This window comes from Momordica charantia (genome assembly GCF_013281855.1).
Source record: "Momordica charantia cultivar OHB3-1 chromosome 6 unlocalized genomic scaffold, Mcharantia_2.0 BLBB01000006.1, whole genome shotgun sequence".
Lineage (NCBI taxonomy): Eukaryota > Viridiplantae > Streptophyta > Magnoliopsida > Cucurbitales > Cucurbitaceae > Momordica > Momordica charantia.
Window position 1 is genome coordinate 4,287,884 of NW_028275164.1, and position 15,543 is coordinate 4,303,426.

Genomic DNA, 15,543 nt, shown 5'->3' on the forward strand with positions numbered 1-15,543 from the left:
TTTATGAGACTTTTATAAAATTTTAAACTTAATGCTATACGTATATATATTTGTTTTGTGTGTTGCTATTATATTTTGTGAGGTGGCGGTGGAAAACAAAACACCGTAGGATTGAAGATATATATCAATTACCTAGTTTAATCGTTATTGTAGAGGAAAGAAAAAAAAGTTTAGATTTTTTAACCGTTACCGTTTCTCTTCATATACTCAAATCTTCACCATTCTAAATGAATAATTTAAGCTATTAAATATTTTATTTTACCCATTATAGTTTTATATTGATTTAAGCTCTATTTTAGTTTCTATAGTGTTGGAAAGTTCATTTTGATTTTTGTACCTTTTAAAAATGTCTCTTTCAATTCAAAATATTCATTCATTTTTTTCTAATTTAATTCTATTGACATTTTAGCACGAGAATTCACTTGTTACTTTATTTTTTAAATATAGTCATAAATTTGTATTAAACAATTTTTATTGTGTATAAAATTTATGTTAAAATTTTACAAATAGAGACTGAAACTAATCGTCACTCTTTAAAATACAAGGATCAAAACAAACGTTTTAAAAGTAGGAAGAATAAAATGAACTAAAGAATAAAGTATAAAGATTAAAATTAATATTTTAAAAGTAAAAAAATATTAATTAAAATAGTATAAAAAAAGTTTCTATTATCTCATAATGTCAACTTCACACAATTTATTTAAGCCAATAAATTAAAGGGCAGTGTCATAGATAGTGATCTTAATTATGATATCTCTTGATTGCTTCTCAATGCTTTGATTGATCCTTTCAAATCCTAATGTGCGGTTACCAATTTTACACCATCATTTTTATATACATAATTATGTTTCAACAAAACCTTAATTAACTATAATCAAACCTGAGTTAATATTTTAAATACATGTCATGACTTAAATTAATTAAAGTTGATCCGAGACAATTGTGTTGAATTGCTTTAATTAATTATGATGATGATCCACTTGTTAATTTTTTAATTTAAATTATTTATACCAAATATCTCTATGAGCACCGGATCATCAAATGATGTAAGAAAGCATTGGCATTTATTTTTATAATTTGTAAGTAAAAAGATTAATAATGACATTAAATTAAACGATGAGATTAGTTTAATCCTTAAATGTGTAAAAAAGTACTAACACTCCTTCTAGATTTTGATGCAGCTGACCCACATGATAAAAATAAACAAATAAAAGAAACTAAAGATGGGACAAATCATATTTTAGTTTGTTAGAAAAAAAAATAATCATAAACCATTACATCCACGGACGCTTGCCTTTGAATGTGTGGTTCTGATTTAAACTTTATCTTATTTGTATTTCGTTAAAAGAAAATTACCTTAATAATTAAACTAAAATTAATTGGGAAATACTAATGTTTAGAGTGAATTTAATATAGTTATCATGTTTAAGTGAAATGTTTTTTTAAACAAATATTTTGAAAGATATTAATGAAGTGCTTTTAAGTGTTTGCAAAAATGATTTTAATGTGATTTTTGGAATTAAACATACTTTTAAGGAAACCAGGCGATTAGCGTAATTAAAGAGTAAGTAGCTAATTAGTACTTTGTTAAAGTCACTTCTTATAATTTTAAAAGTCAAGGTTAAATGTGTGTACTTTTTCTTTTCAGCACCAAGCTAAAAACTAAAACAAATTAAAGCATAAGATCATCCTTCGTCACGACACCATTAACCCATTAGTGGGTGATTCTCAAGTCAGATTTTGTGAGCATCTATTTTTTGGACCATTATGTTCATGAGTGGCAGAGTCACAAGAGCGTGATAAAAAGTTGAATTTGATTTGCCACTTGTACATCATTGACAAGAAACTTCCAAATGATCAACGAGTCAACCTAAGCTCATAACAGATTAATACCAGCTACTATCTGAAGCCTTCAATTAGGTGTCATTGCTTCTGCAAGCTCCACGGGACCTGTGATAGTCAGAAATGATTCCACCACAAACATTGTAGCACACCAAGGGAATCTCTAACAATTGCTCCTAAACCCATAGTTTCAGCTAACACAAAAGCATCAAAGTTAAGTTTAATGTAACGTGGATGTCGAGGTTATCAACATTGGGCTGTAAAAGAACGATCAAGATTTGGAGAAGTTCTTTAGTTTGGGCGAGAATAAGTAGGTCCAAGCATAGAGAAAGACAACTAATCTCTTCAATAGTATTAATGACTTAGTTGATTGGTATTAATGACCTCACATAGATAAAATAATGGACCTAACATAAGTTTATAATAAATATGGATTACTCTTCTCATTACCAATTGATTTTTAGATAGAACCATGAATATGAATAATTGGGTTCAGTGAATATTTGGGCCCCTCGAAATTGCGGAGGCCATCAACACTAAAAAGTGTAAATCAGTGGAGTTTAGACGTGTACGATATTATAATAATTTTAATCAAAAAGCATGGATAAAAGGTGCAGTCCACAATTTTTTACTTCCCTTGCAATGACCATATTTAATCCTTGGGCAGTTGACATTGTCCACAATGCGATGAAGATTAAATATTGTAGGTTAAGAATTATTTACATGCCCTCCACATAAAAATCTTTATTTTTGTGAAGATTCTTCTATATCTCTTTATTTTCTTGGCAAGAAAATATAAAACATTTTTTTTAGAAGTACAAAAAGAAAACACAAGTACTATCATTGAATAATAGTGTGGAATTGGAATGCAAAAAAAAATCCATTTTAATATAAGCATGAGCATGTACTTTTTTTTATATTTTGATGTAACAATTAGATCTTAATTTATTGTTAAAATTAAGATTAGTAAGGAATATTCCCAATATAATATGGTATGTTAGTTGTTATTGGGGACGGCATTGGACATGTGGCATATGTTGTCCTTTTAATAAAGGAAGTTCCATTAATTTACTTCTCAAAAAAATAAAAAATTTTATTGTTTGAAGATCAATTTTCTACAGTTGGGGACCAATGATTCATCCTCAATAATTTGGTATATGATGGATCCCAATCATTCATAGTGGGTAAGTAGAGCCCAACATTCACCTTTTTTTTTTCTAAGAAAATTGACTTTGTACTATTTTGAATGGAATATAAATGTTAATCTTTAAATATTGATTTAAATATTTGAATTTTTACCACATTTTCATTTGTAGAATATTAAATATAGGTTGGAACTTAGAACTAACTAAATGATATTTAAGTCAGTATGAGTTTAAGCTCAGTGGTAATTGTCACTTTTTTCTGACCAAGAAATCAAGAGTTTTCCCAAAAAAGTGTCACAAATTTTCATATTTTTCAACCATATAAGTATGATTTCTTTTAGTGCAGTATATATTACCTTTGAATTTGATTTGAATTATGTTATTTTTAGAAAATTTTAAACTTTATTGATATATTTGAAAAATACGTACCATTTATATAACTATTTCTTTATAATTCGATACCGGAGACATGTTAAATTTTTTTAATGATATTTATATTAGTTTGGTATCTATATATCACAGTGTGATTAAATCAATTTTTTTTTTAAAAAAATATTATAGATTAAAAAAAATGTAGGGTGTATAATAATGTAATTAATGGATGGTCAAAGCGAGCGTAATTCAGCGATAATTTACATATATCTCCAATCAAAAAGTTGTAGGTTCGATTTCTCACCCCCCACATATTGTATTAAAAAAAATAAATAAATGCAATTTGTGGGTCAGCTACCAAGCATTTTATTTTTCTCAGTTTTATTATTCCTTTTTCCACCCAATGAAGCAGCTAGGAAATTTATGATTAAATCTTGAAATTTTATATAAAAAAAAATTAAATACCAACACTATTTATAAAGAGACAAAAGATTTTGGCAGGAAGGCGATCTTCTCACATGGTGAACAAAAGGTTGAAACTCGACCAATTAATACTTCTTTGGGGTGAACATTATTCTTTTTTCCTTTATATATATTTTTAAATCTAAAAATTATTAATTATGATCTTCATTTTAAAGTTTTTGAAACACATATGTTTGGTAATTGTTTCTGTTTTTTTTTAAAAAAAACATTTTTAAAATTGTGTATAAATGATTTTATCATAAATGCATAATAAATAAATACGAAATATTTGAATATTTAATTAAAAAGTAAACTTTTATATAAAAAAATTATTTTTAAATTTAAAATTTCAGGTAGTAAGAAAAAAAAATAGTTACTAAACATGTTTCTATTTCATTTTTTCAAAAAAAAAAAGAAATAAATTTTGTATTTATTTGTTAAAAGATAAGAAACGAAATATAATAAATAAAGAAAAATATTATCATACAGGCTCCAAGATCTGAAACAATAGTTGAGTTAAATATTTTACCAAAAAAAAAAAGGATTATGAAGATTTTTTTTAATGGTTATTCCTTTTTTTTTTTTTTTTTTACAAAAGGGTATTGATCAAATACTAAAAAGGTTAATGATTTTGGATAAAGAAAACATCTATTCGATAAACATCCACGAAAATTATCATTATTTTTATTAAAAAATTATGGGATGGGAATAATAATTGAAAATATTTAATTTGTTATCTTCTAAGTTCTATAAAACATTTAATTTTTGTTTTTTGGGGTACCTATACAATATTGAATTTGTTAATGGGGACAAATGAAAAATGATTTTATACCGGTCTGAAACAAGACAAATAGCTTAATATTTGTTTAAAATTAAAGTAATTGAGAGAAACAAATCTTATCTTTTTAAAAGGGCTATCAATTTTTGTCTGCTACAAATTTCTACGTGCCAGATATAATTCTGCAAGTATTTTAATTTAGTTGTGTTTAAAAATAAAATTAAGAGAGGTCAATTGTGGAAACTGTCTTTGAATTATAAAACTTGTATAATTACGCCTCGAGTTTTTAATTTAAAATCTATCATTTATAAAATTATACATTGTTGTTAAAAGTCCAACTAAATTTTAAGGTTTTTTTAGTACCGTATGTGAGGTAGGAATCGAACTCACAACTTTTTTATTGAAGGTATATATCAATTTTTACTTAACTATGCTCAATCTGGCACTTAATTTTAACGTTAAAAATTTTATAGAATTGTAAAGATCATTGTATTTCCAGTTTATTGGTGCGGTTACACCAATTTTTTTTTCTCAAATTAAATATATTATCATACTAATTAAATATTTTCTTAATAGGACAAAAATTGATACATTTGTCAATAATAGCTTATGAAATTCTATCTAAGAAAAAAATTGAATTTTGATCAGACATAGAGAATCTTTTTGTATTTATTTAAATTTATGAAAGCAGAGATTCCCGGCTGGCTTGTGATGTGCATAGTCCTAAAATACGACCAATTCAATTATTTTTTATTTTTCTTTTGTGGTAATTCATCATGTATATAATAATTAAAAAAAAACTATATTATATAAGAATAATTTGATGGAAACCTTCACCAGGCCATACTTTCTTGTCCAATAATAATTGAGAATCATGCCATTGGCTATACCCACCCCCTTATTTGTACCTCATCTGTACATACCCAAAAAATGTTTCTTTTTAAAAGGCTTATTTGGTTTCCATGTATTAAAAAAATATTAATTAGAATCTTAATTTGTATGACTATGTTGATAATCTAATTTATAATAATTACTTAGGACAGAGTTGATGTTCTATAAATATCGGTTTATATATAGATAACTTTTATTTTAAAATTTTATAAAATTCCGTTATAAGAAATTGAGAGATTTAATTAAATCGCAGGTAAATCGTGGCCTTCTTTTGGACGGGCAAATATTTAGCTTTTATCATTATTTAAATATATGAAGTGATACATAATCTATTTTAAATATTTTAATTGTATGTATAAACTATTAAATGAGAAATCAAATGTGTTATGTGTTAGATAATTACATTCTCCATGAGAGGTTGTTATTCATATATATGAGACTATGGGTCAAAATCTCTCAGCTTCCCTATTGAAATTAATATTTTGAGTTATTTCCAACATATGTTCTTTGTCTTTACAAATAAAATACAAATGTATATTTAATATTAAGTAAACCATTTTAGACTATTCTCTACTCACTCTGAGGAGAGGAATCAAAATATATTTTATATTTTCTAATAAGATCAACAGTTTTCATTTTTCAAAATGGTATTACTAAAATGAAATATTATCTAATTAATTATCTCAAAGTAAATGAAATAAGACAAAATTAGTGCATGCATTCTTAAAGTTTATCATTATTTATAGTTTCCAACCTTTAGAATTACTTAATTAAACATTGCATGTTTTATTGGTTCCTGTACAACTTATATAATAGAAGCCAGAAATAATTGAACTTTAAAAAATAAATTAAAGGAATGCGAATCATTTTTGACAGGGCTCGCATTTCGGTATTTTTTACAAACAGATCAACTCTAATTTTTCTGCATTTTGTCTGACTCGTAATTTTTATTTCGAAATTTTAGCATAAATTTAATATATATTTTTAAAAGTATTACAAAATTTTGTTCTTCTTTTTCAAATATAACATAAGTCCCACCATTTTATGATGCCTTTTACATGGATGAGGTTACTTTTATAAAATTTCCAACTTTCTACTATGTTTCAAAATATATATTTAATTTTATGCTATTTATATAAATGACTCATTTATTATATTTTAACTATTTTTTAATCATTTTATTTAATTTTGATTAAATTGTAATTTTTTTCAGTTCTTTAAATTACAAATTTAGTTTATATGATTTAGACATATTATTTTAATGATCAATGATTCAAGCTAATTTCCACCTCTATTATTTTAAAAATTTTAATCTGATTTATGTTATTGGTAGACATAAATAATCATCAATAATTAAATTGACCCATTTATTTGTATTTTTCACTCATACGTAAACATAAATACAATTGACTAAAATAATAGCCATATAAAAAAACATTAGCTTGTTGTCATTTAAAAAAATATATGTATAAAAAATAATAACAAATTAACCATTTGTGAAATTTTATTAAATCATAAATACGAAATTGATATTGATATTGATATTGAACCTAGATGATAAAACGATATGTGGCTCTGACTCCACAAAACTAAGATTCATCATCTTGATCTTATTCCTTATTATCGAGTCGATGTTCCATGTGGTTGAGTCGACCAAATCTCTTTTTGTTCATGTTCCCATCCTGCAGTTGAACTAACATAAGACTACTCTATGCAGCTTTATTCCTCGATACATGCCACGACAATGCGTCGTACTTCACGCTTATCTTAAAGAGTCGTTGAAGTCGTGTCGGAGATCTCTCCTATACTCTCGAATACAACTCGAATACTTTTTGATTTGTACATCGGAGTGTTTTCTGTTTTGTAGGTTTCCTGTTCGGAGTACTTTCAACTCGTTCTTCAAGATATTATTCCGATCCGAATCGAAGTTTGCTAGCTTGATCATTTTCGTCGTCAACTTTAAAATTATTATTGAAAATATGTTAGACAAAATTTATAATTTAATATTTTCTTAGAAAAAAAAGAAGGCACATAGAAATAGAACAGAAGAACAAGGGAAATAATATGGAGATGTGAAGTCAAATAATTTGCAAATTGACATGCATGTCAGACCAACTTGTTCCACTAATATACCGACACAACCATAAAAAGATCACACGTCATGGACCCCACTCATACATAGAATAATACACCTGTCGCAGTAATTTTTTTTTTTTTTTTTTTAAGAAACCCTTATTCAATGTCTCTCTATCTATATATATTTTAATTGTTATGAAGTGTCCCAACTTTTTTTTTTTCATTGTATGAGATAAATGAAAATTTTCTTAATGATTTTAATCATATTTGAAATTTTTGTTTGATTTAGGTTGTGACATTTTTATAAAAAAATCAGTGTTCATACAATATTCAATAATATACAATACATATATTTTATGTTATTTATGCACCTGTCTTATTTTTATAACTATCGATAATTTTTTAGTGTAGAACATAACAAAGAAGAAAAGGGAAGACAATTTAACCATATGTATAAAAGAATTTCTAGTATTCTTCTAATTTACTTAAAAAATAATAATTACTGTTAGAGGGAGAATTTGAACTCACAACCTCTTGATTGGAAATATATTTTAATTACGCTGAGCTATACTTACTTTCGTATAAAATTTTAATTACTTAAAACAACCCATCATCAAAGTTAGATAAATATGGTAACAATATATTTTAATTGAATGGAGTGACCAAGAGTTTTGATAATTTACATTTAAAATAGTAATGGTTGAACGAGAATTTTAGTACCCTGTAGTTGAAATTAATTTTGTTGGGTAGCGGCCTCCTTAAACACTGTGAAGTAGAGGTTGGGCCGGGCTGGGCCCAAGACTTCAAATAATTTTAATTTAATATATATAGTATATATTTTTTATAATTATTTTGCTGACGTCAAGTCTTTGATGGTTTCCAAATGACAAAACCAGTTGCGCCTCTGCTTCACGGATGGCCATTTCGTTGTTATCTCCATGAGACCTGACCAGTGACGATTATTTCTGGAAGCAACAGCTTAGGGATACTTTTGTATTTTTATTTTTTTCAATTCCTTTTCATTACTTTATTGTATTTTTCATAATATAATAATTTGAATTACATGCTCTTTTTCTATTATTTAAGATTTATTTTTTATTTTTTTTATAAATGAAGGATTCCATCAATCTTTTAGTTAGACAAAAGTAGCTTTAACTCGTTGAATCATGTTCATTTTGATATTATTTATTTTTTCTCTACGTGCTATTATTTCTATTTTCTTATTATTTGATGGTTGACTATATTTGGTAGTTAGTATCAATTACTTTGTAACTTTTTTTTTATGAGTTTAGATTTAATATTTTGTTTGAAGTTATTGAGAATGATTAATCAAATAGGAAAGTAAATTAAATCAACATAAACATAGTTTAAGTAAATAACACAGTTATTAATAATGATAATAAATCAAAATTTGAATATTATCTTAGATACAAGTATTTTATTTTGTAGAAAAAAAATGTGACTAATATTTCTAAAGCTAAATATGTTGTTTATATATGTTGATGAACCAGTAACTATTGAAAAGTCATAAATGATTAAAATGATGAGTTAATGATAAAATTCACGCAACTTTTTTTAATCAACAATTACGGGTAGGAAATTTTTGATCTTTTAAATAACAATCGAATAATATTTTATTCCATTTAACTATACTCAAAACCTTACATGCACAATACATGCAATAAATTTGCATAGAAAAATATTTCTTTTCACAAATAACTACTTACTTATAATATTAAAACAAATGTAAATATTTACATGCTATAAAATCACTTCATTAAAGATTCATATTTGCAAACATGAGTTTAAGTTAGTGGTAGTTGGCATCTGTCTTTCACAAAGAGGTTATGATTTCAAATCTCTCGTATCTATTTGTTGTATTTAAAAAAAAAGTTGACAATTTTTTTAACAAATAAGATTTAGAAAAACGTGAACAATATTTTTGAAACACTATTGCCCAGGTTTAAAAGATTTTCCTTTCTCAAGAACACAATAGTACAAATACATGTTGGAGTAAAAATTTAAACAATTATACAAATTAGTTGAAAATTATAGCATAATTAATATTTTTTTCCTTTGATATATTCGATAATAAGAAGAATAATAATAATAATTTTATTTTTAATGTATACTTTTTCTTGCAATAAAAAAAGTGGGTATAAAAGATTTGGACCTTGAACCTCAAAGAATGATAGCATATATTTAGCATGGGGTGATACTTCAGTTGAAAAGAAAAGAAAAGAAAAATGAAATATATATATAGTAGATAGGATATTCATATTGTATTAATTATTTTTCTTGCACCTACATTTAAGCGCATGCCCAAATACGTCAGCCAAAGATACCACAAAGCATATATTAAAATAAAACAGCATGATTAATTGAATTGAATTTAATCAATCATCTTGTTTCTTTACAATTTTCACAACATTAATTTTTTTTTTGTTTAATAAGTCATTTTATTAACTTCGCTGGTTCAAACGATTACACCACTATATCCACGAACATCTTGATGCGGAATTTTGAACGAGTCCAAAATCCTCTATTGATTTGAAATAGGATGTTCAATTAGTCGAGGTGACGACCTAAAAACCTTACACCTAATAGCACTTGACCATGTATATTTTAAAGTTTAAGTTAGTACTTAGTTTGAACTTGTGTCAATTTGAACTTAGTTATATAGAATAAAAATGAAATTACGTACATTGTCAGGAATAAACTTTGTCTTAATTTTATATTGGTGGCATCGGTATTTTAAAGACAGCGTAGAATTGGACTTTCATAGTATAAATTAGAGTTAACTACATATGAGCTAGAGTATGAACACGTGTTTTATCAATGAGAGGGACACGTGGGTAAGCTCTAATTCCACCAATATAACCAAAACAATCAACGTGATAGGAAAAGAAAAAGAAAGAAAGAAAGAAAAAGCTCTAATTATCGAAACTAATTAGAGACAAAATTGAAAAGAAAAAGAAAGAAAAAACCCATCGGAGGAACGGTGGGGTCTGTTTCAGAGGGGGGGCGTCCCTGGAATAAAACACCAACTAACACAAACCGAAACTCGCCCCCACATGCATGATCTGTCACGTGTCAACCTACTGCCACATTCAAATATTTTCAATTTTGCCCTTCCCAACCAACCAAATTCCCAAAAATGCCATTTCCGCTCTCCTCCACTGCCTATGCTCCCATTTGATACTACGCTAGATTTAGGACTCTCTTCCACTAGCATTAATTGAGTTGAAGGTATTGTGATTCTGGAGAAAATATTTCGTGGGTTGAAATTTGTTCTTATTACTCTGATGGATAAACTGTTTTATTGGTCAAATGTGTCATTTTTTAATGGTTTATCTACCTACGAGATAATTGTCTTTGATTTTGAATGTGGTGCGTCACTGTTATGATGTAACCCTCAATAATTAGCATTATTTATTTTATCTAAAAAAAATTTATTTTTATTTTTTTCAATAAATTAATTTATTTTTTTAATAGTCCAATTCTCTTTTTGAGCATGTTACAAAATAGCATATTAGAAGTAATAATATATTATTTTTCTGGTAGTGTATTTTAAAATTTTAAAAACAATAGAATTCATTATTTAAATAACCAACCTAAGGTTGTATAAATCTTAGTTAGTTAATTTTCCCGAAGTTAATAGGTTAAAAGTTAACTGTTTATTTCAATGAATCACAATCAATCTTAAGAAGAATGGAACAACTAATGGCTAAAAATAATAAATGCGTTTATTTTTTCAAATACTACCTATTTTTGTGGCTTTTGAATGGGAAATTAGTAAATATTGATTTTTATATTCCAATAAAATAAATAGTTGAGAGATTTTTTTTAAAAATTTTTTGAAGACAAACCATAGCTTCTTATCTAAGAATCACAATCAAATTTCAAAAACGAAAACAGCTGATGGCTAAAAATAATAAATGTGTATTTTTTTTCTCCATATATATATATATATATATTTCAACTATTACCTATTTTTCGTGGCTGTTGAATATCTTTTCTTTTTTTTTAAATCGTGGCTGTTGAATGTCTATATTATAAAGAATAACGTGTTTTTGTGAATTCAAAAATTTTATAATAGTAATATTTATGCTTTTAAACAAATTAGTAACAATATGAAGTAAATAAGATAAGAGTGAGTTTAGTTGATAACCCAACGCTGACAATAAATATTTGAAAATGAGGGATTTAGTAAAAAATAGAGTTCAATGAATTACTTTTTAATATTTATTTAGTATCAAATTTAAAAATCGAATCATTAGTAGTATATTTGTAAATCATAGTGGAAGGTATCAAATGAATATTTAATTTAATTTACAGTTTTTTTAGATAAAATAGATTTATTAAGACAAGAAAGAAGGCCACAACCAACCAATTTAAACTTTTATTTATCTTAAACGTGTGGAACTTGTGTTTTTAGGTGGGTTCATTCATCCTTCACACAAAGTCACAGCGTAGAGGTTTAGCCGAAGTAACTTTTTTGTGGAGGTAATTTTAAAAGAAATTAAATTTCCAAAGTCTTTTTTTTTTTCCAAAGTTATATTGTTGTGAAGTTAAGATTTACTTTATCCGTACGGTTAGTTAGATCTCCGTAGGAAAGATCCTAACAAGACCTTTACCAGAAATGCAGGGTTTTTCTTTTTTTAATTTTACCGTTTTCACTTTTTATTTTTTATTTTTATTTTTTGATGAGTTACTTTTTTCACTTTTACTGTAACAATAATTAAATAGGGCCCACGGAATTATACTGTGATGAGGCTGGCCGTTGGCAAAAAGCCAACCAGGGGTAGAGTCGTAAATATGCAGATCTTAATGGGCAGTTTTAAAGCGTGGGCCCTGGATAGTAAGGCCCACCCACTATGGCCCATGTACCTCTCCAATCGTGCCCTTGAAAAAGCCATGACGTCGAATCCGGCGAATAGCACAATCAACCGCCACGATTCTGACACCTACTCACCCTCAGGATCTAATAACAACCGTCCGATGAATTCAGCGGCACACGGGGTCAGAAAGGTAATTTCGTAGTGTTCCGTTGCTATAAAACGGGCGGGGAGATGCAGAGTATCAAAGGGACGAAGAAGCGAAGTTCCGCAATAGATCGGAGCTCTTCAAAACCCTAGGAAAAATTATTTTGTGGCGGTGTTGTCGCAGAGAAGACGCCCTCGTAGGGAATGCTGAGAGATGATAGGAGCTTTGTTGACAAGTTTCGTCTCTAGTGGTCGAGCTGGCAACTGCATCGGCGGCCGGAACTGTCACCGGAAACACGTCGAAGACGGGTGATCCATTTTTCCCCCATTCTCTTGCTGTTGCTACTTCTTCAATTTTCTCTATCCCTACGCTCTAATCAAAATTTTTCAAAAAAAGAAGGCGAGATCGTTTGTATATACCACAGTATTTCTAGTTTAATCTCTGAAAGAAGAAGATCGAATCGATGGCGGAAAAGGATAGAGACTGTCTCTCTGGTGTGCTCCATGGGAAGTATGAGTTAGGTCGGCTTCTAGGGCATGGTACTTTTGCTAAGGTTTACCATGCCCGGAACTTGAAGACTGGGACGAGCATGGCGATGAAGGTGGTTGGGAAGGAGAAGGTCATAAAAGTGGGGATGATGGAGCAGATCAAGAGGGAGATCTCGGTGATGAAGATGGTGAAGCATCCGAATATTGTTGAGCTTCACGAGGTTATGGCGAGCAAATCGAAGATCTATTTTGCTATGGAGCTTGTTCGAGGCGGGGAGCTGTTCTCCAAAATATCCAGAGGTCGATTGAGAGAAGATGTGGCCAGAGTGTATTTTCAGCAGCTTATTTCTGCGATTGATTTTTGCCATAGTCGGGGGGTTTACCACAGGGACCTCAAGCCGGAGAATCTTCTTCTCGACGACGACGGAAATCTTAAGGTCACTGATTTTGGACTCAGCGCATTTTCAGAGCACTTGAAGCAGGATGGATTGCTGCACACCACTTGTGGTACGCCGGCGTATGTTGCGCCTGAAGTCATCGGGAAGAAGGGATACAACGGCGCCAAAGCCGATCTATGGTCATGCGGAGTCATCCTTTACGTTCTTCTCGCCGGGTTTCTTCCATTTCAGGACGACAACATTGTGGCCATGTACAGGAAGATTTACAGGGGAGACTTCAAGTGCCCGCCGTGGTTCTCACCGGAATCCCGCCGGTTAATCACAAAGCTCCTCGATCCAAATCCGAGCACACGAATTACAACTTCGAAGATCATGGAATCATCCTGGTTCAGGAAATCCGTGCCCCGGACTGTGATTACGAAAGAGGAGCAGGAATTCGACGAGAGCAACGAGAAATTGAAGCAGTCGGAGACGCTGAATGCTTTCCATATAATTTCACTATCAGAAGGCTTCGATTTGTCGCCGTTGTTCGAGGAGAAGAAGAGGGAGGAAAAGGAGGAGCTGAGATTCGCGACGACGAGGCCGGCGAGCAGCGTGATATCGAAACTGGAAGAGGTAGCAAAGGCTGGGAAATTCAGTGTCAAAAAGAGCGAGTCGAGGGTCCGATTGCAAGGCCACGAGTGTGGAAGAAAAGGGAAACTGTCGGTGGCGGCGGAGATATTCGCCGTGACGCCGTCGTTCCTGGTGGTGGAGGTGAAGAAAGATCACGGCGACACGCTAGAATACAACCAGTTCTGCAGCAAAGAGCTCCGGCCGGCGCTGAAAGACATTGTCTGGACATCACCAACGGAGAACTCCATGCCGGCTTGAGATTTAGGAGATGGTAAAAGGACCAAATAAAAATTCAGTTGTTTCTAGTATTTGGGTTTCCTTCTCTAGTAGATTTGACGCCATTTTTAGATGTTGTTGTGTGTTCTTAAGATTGCTGATTAATTCGAATTAGAATGGAAGACAGAGAAACAAAATGATGAAGCAGAGGGAGAGAGTTCCGTCTCTCTCAAATTGTCATGTCACAGTTGGTTCGTATCTTCATGTGTTATGTGCATAAAATTGTTGTAATCCTTCACGAAAATCTCTTCTTTTCCTCCATTGTTAAAGCTGAATAGCCTTTTTCTTAGTATCGAGATAATCAGAATCAAGAGCCCATTCTAATCTAAGCATGCATTGAACTGAACCATGGATTGTAAAGTGAATCTGTTGGGCCTCTCTCTCTCTCTCTCTCTCTCTCCTCAATTATTGTGTTACTCTGCAAGGCATTACTTTTTTGTCCAGAATCTTGAGTGCCACTTTTACAGTATCGTCTGGAAACCCATCTCTTATTTCCAGCTTCAAACAAAAATGCATGATGGGTAGAATAAAACCAATTGATGGTTTGGGTTTTCTTACAGGGATAAGTAGACAAAGCACAAACACCTTTCTTTGTCGATCATTCTCAGATGCCATGGTATGCCTTTAAAAGCCTTTGGATTTACTTGGTTTCTTAGATGGTAATCTTTGAATTTATGCCCAATTTGGTATACATTTGTATATGAAATTTAGGAGTTTAAATTTGATCCTTATGGTCTCTAGATTTTTTTAGTTTCATTTTCTTACTTCAAAATCGTACATTTTTACTCTTGATTCATCAATAATGTCCTGTCCCCCTTCCCCCACCACCCTCAAGAACCAAAGCGGGTTTCCTTATGTCATGTATGATTTTAAAATCTCACCATCAAATGGAAATGAGACCACCAAATCGAAGGATAAAAAATTTAAAACTCAATACATGAACTTTTTTTTTTTTTTAACTATACATGAACTTTGTTCATTAAAGGGATTTACCACATCTATTTACTTGTTGACTCAAAACTAATCTTATTCAATCTACTTTTTAATTACTTTTAAAAGGTTATTTTCCCTTTGTTCAAACATGTTCTATTTCATAAAAGATAGTATTTTTGCTCAAACCTCTTTTCTTTTTTTTTTTTCAAATATTTTATTAATTATTTAAAAGATACAATTTTTTAGCATATAATAGCTTGTGTGAAAGTCTTTGACTTTGTGAG

The 15,543-nt window shown here is 29.7% G+C and overlaps 1 protein-coding gene across 1 annotated transcript; it reads left to right on the forward strand.

Moving 5' to 3' along the window:
* Positions 1–12,639: 12,639 nt before the first annotated feature.
* On the forward strand, positions 12,640–14,672 carry LOC111007147 (CBL-interacting serine/threonine-protein kinase 6). Its single transcript, XM_022279377.2, has one exon. It carries the CDS (start codon positions 13,016–13,018, stop codon positions 14,306–14,308), a length of 1,293 nt encoding a protein of 430 aa, XP_022135069.1. The 5' UTR covers positions 12,640–13,015; the 3' UTR covers positions 14,309–14,672.
* The last annotated feature ends 871 nt before the right edge of the window (positions 14,673–15,543 follow it).

Bases quoted from the DNA above. Each gene is read 5' to 3' on its own strand.
- LOC111007147 (XM_022279377.2), top strand. From the start codon at position 13,016: ATGGCGGAAAAGGATAGAGACTGTCTCTCTGGTGTGCTCCATGGGAAG.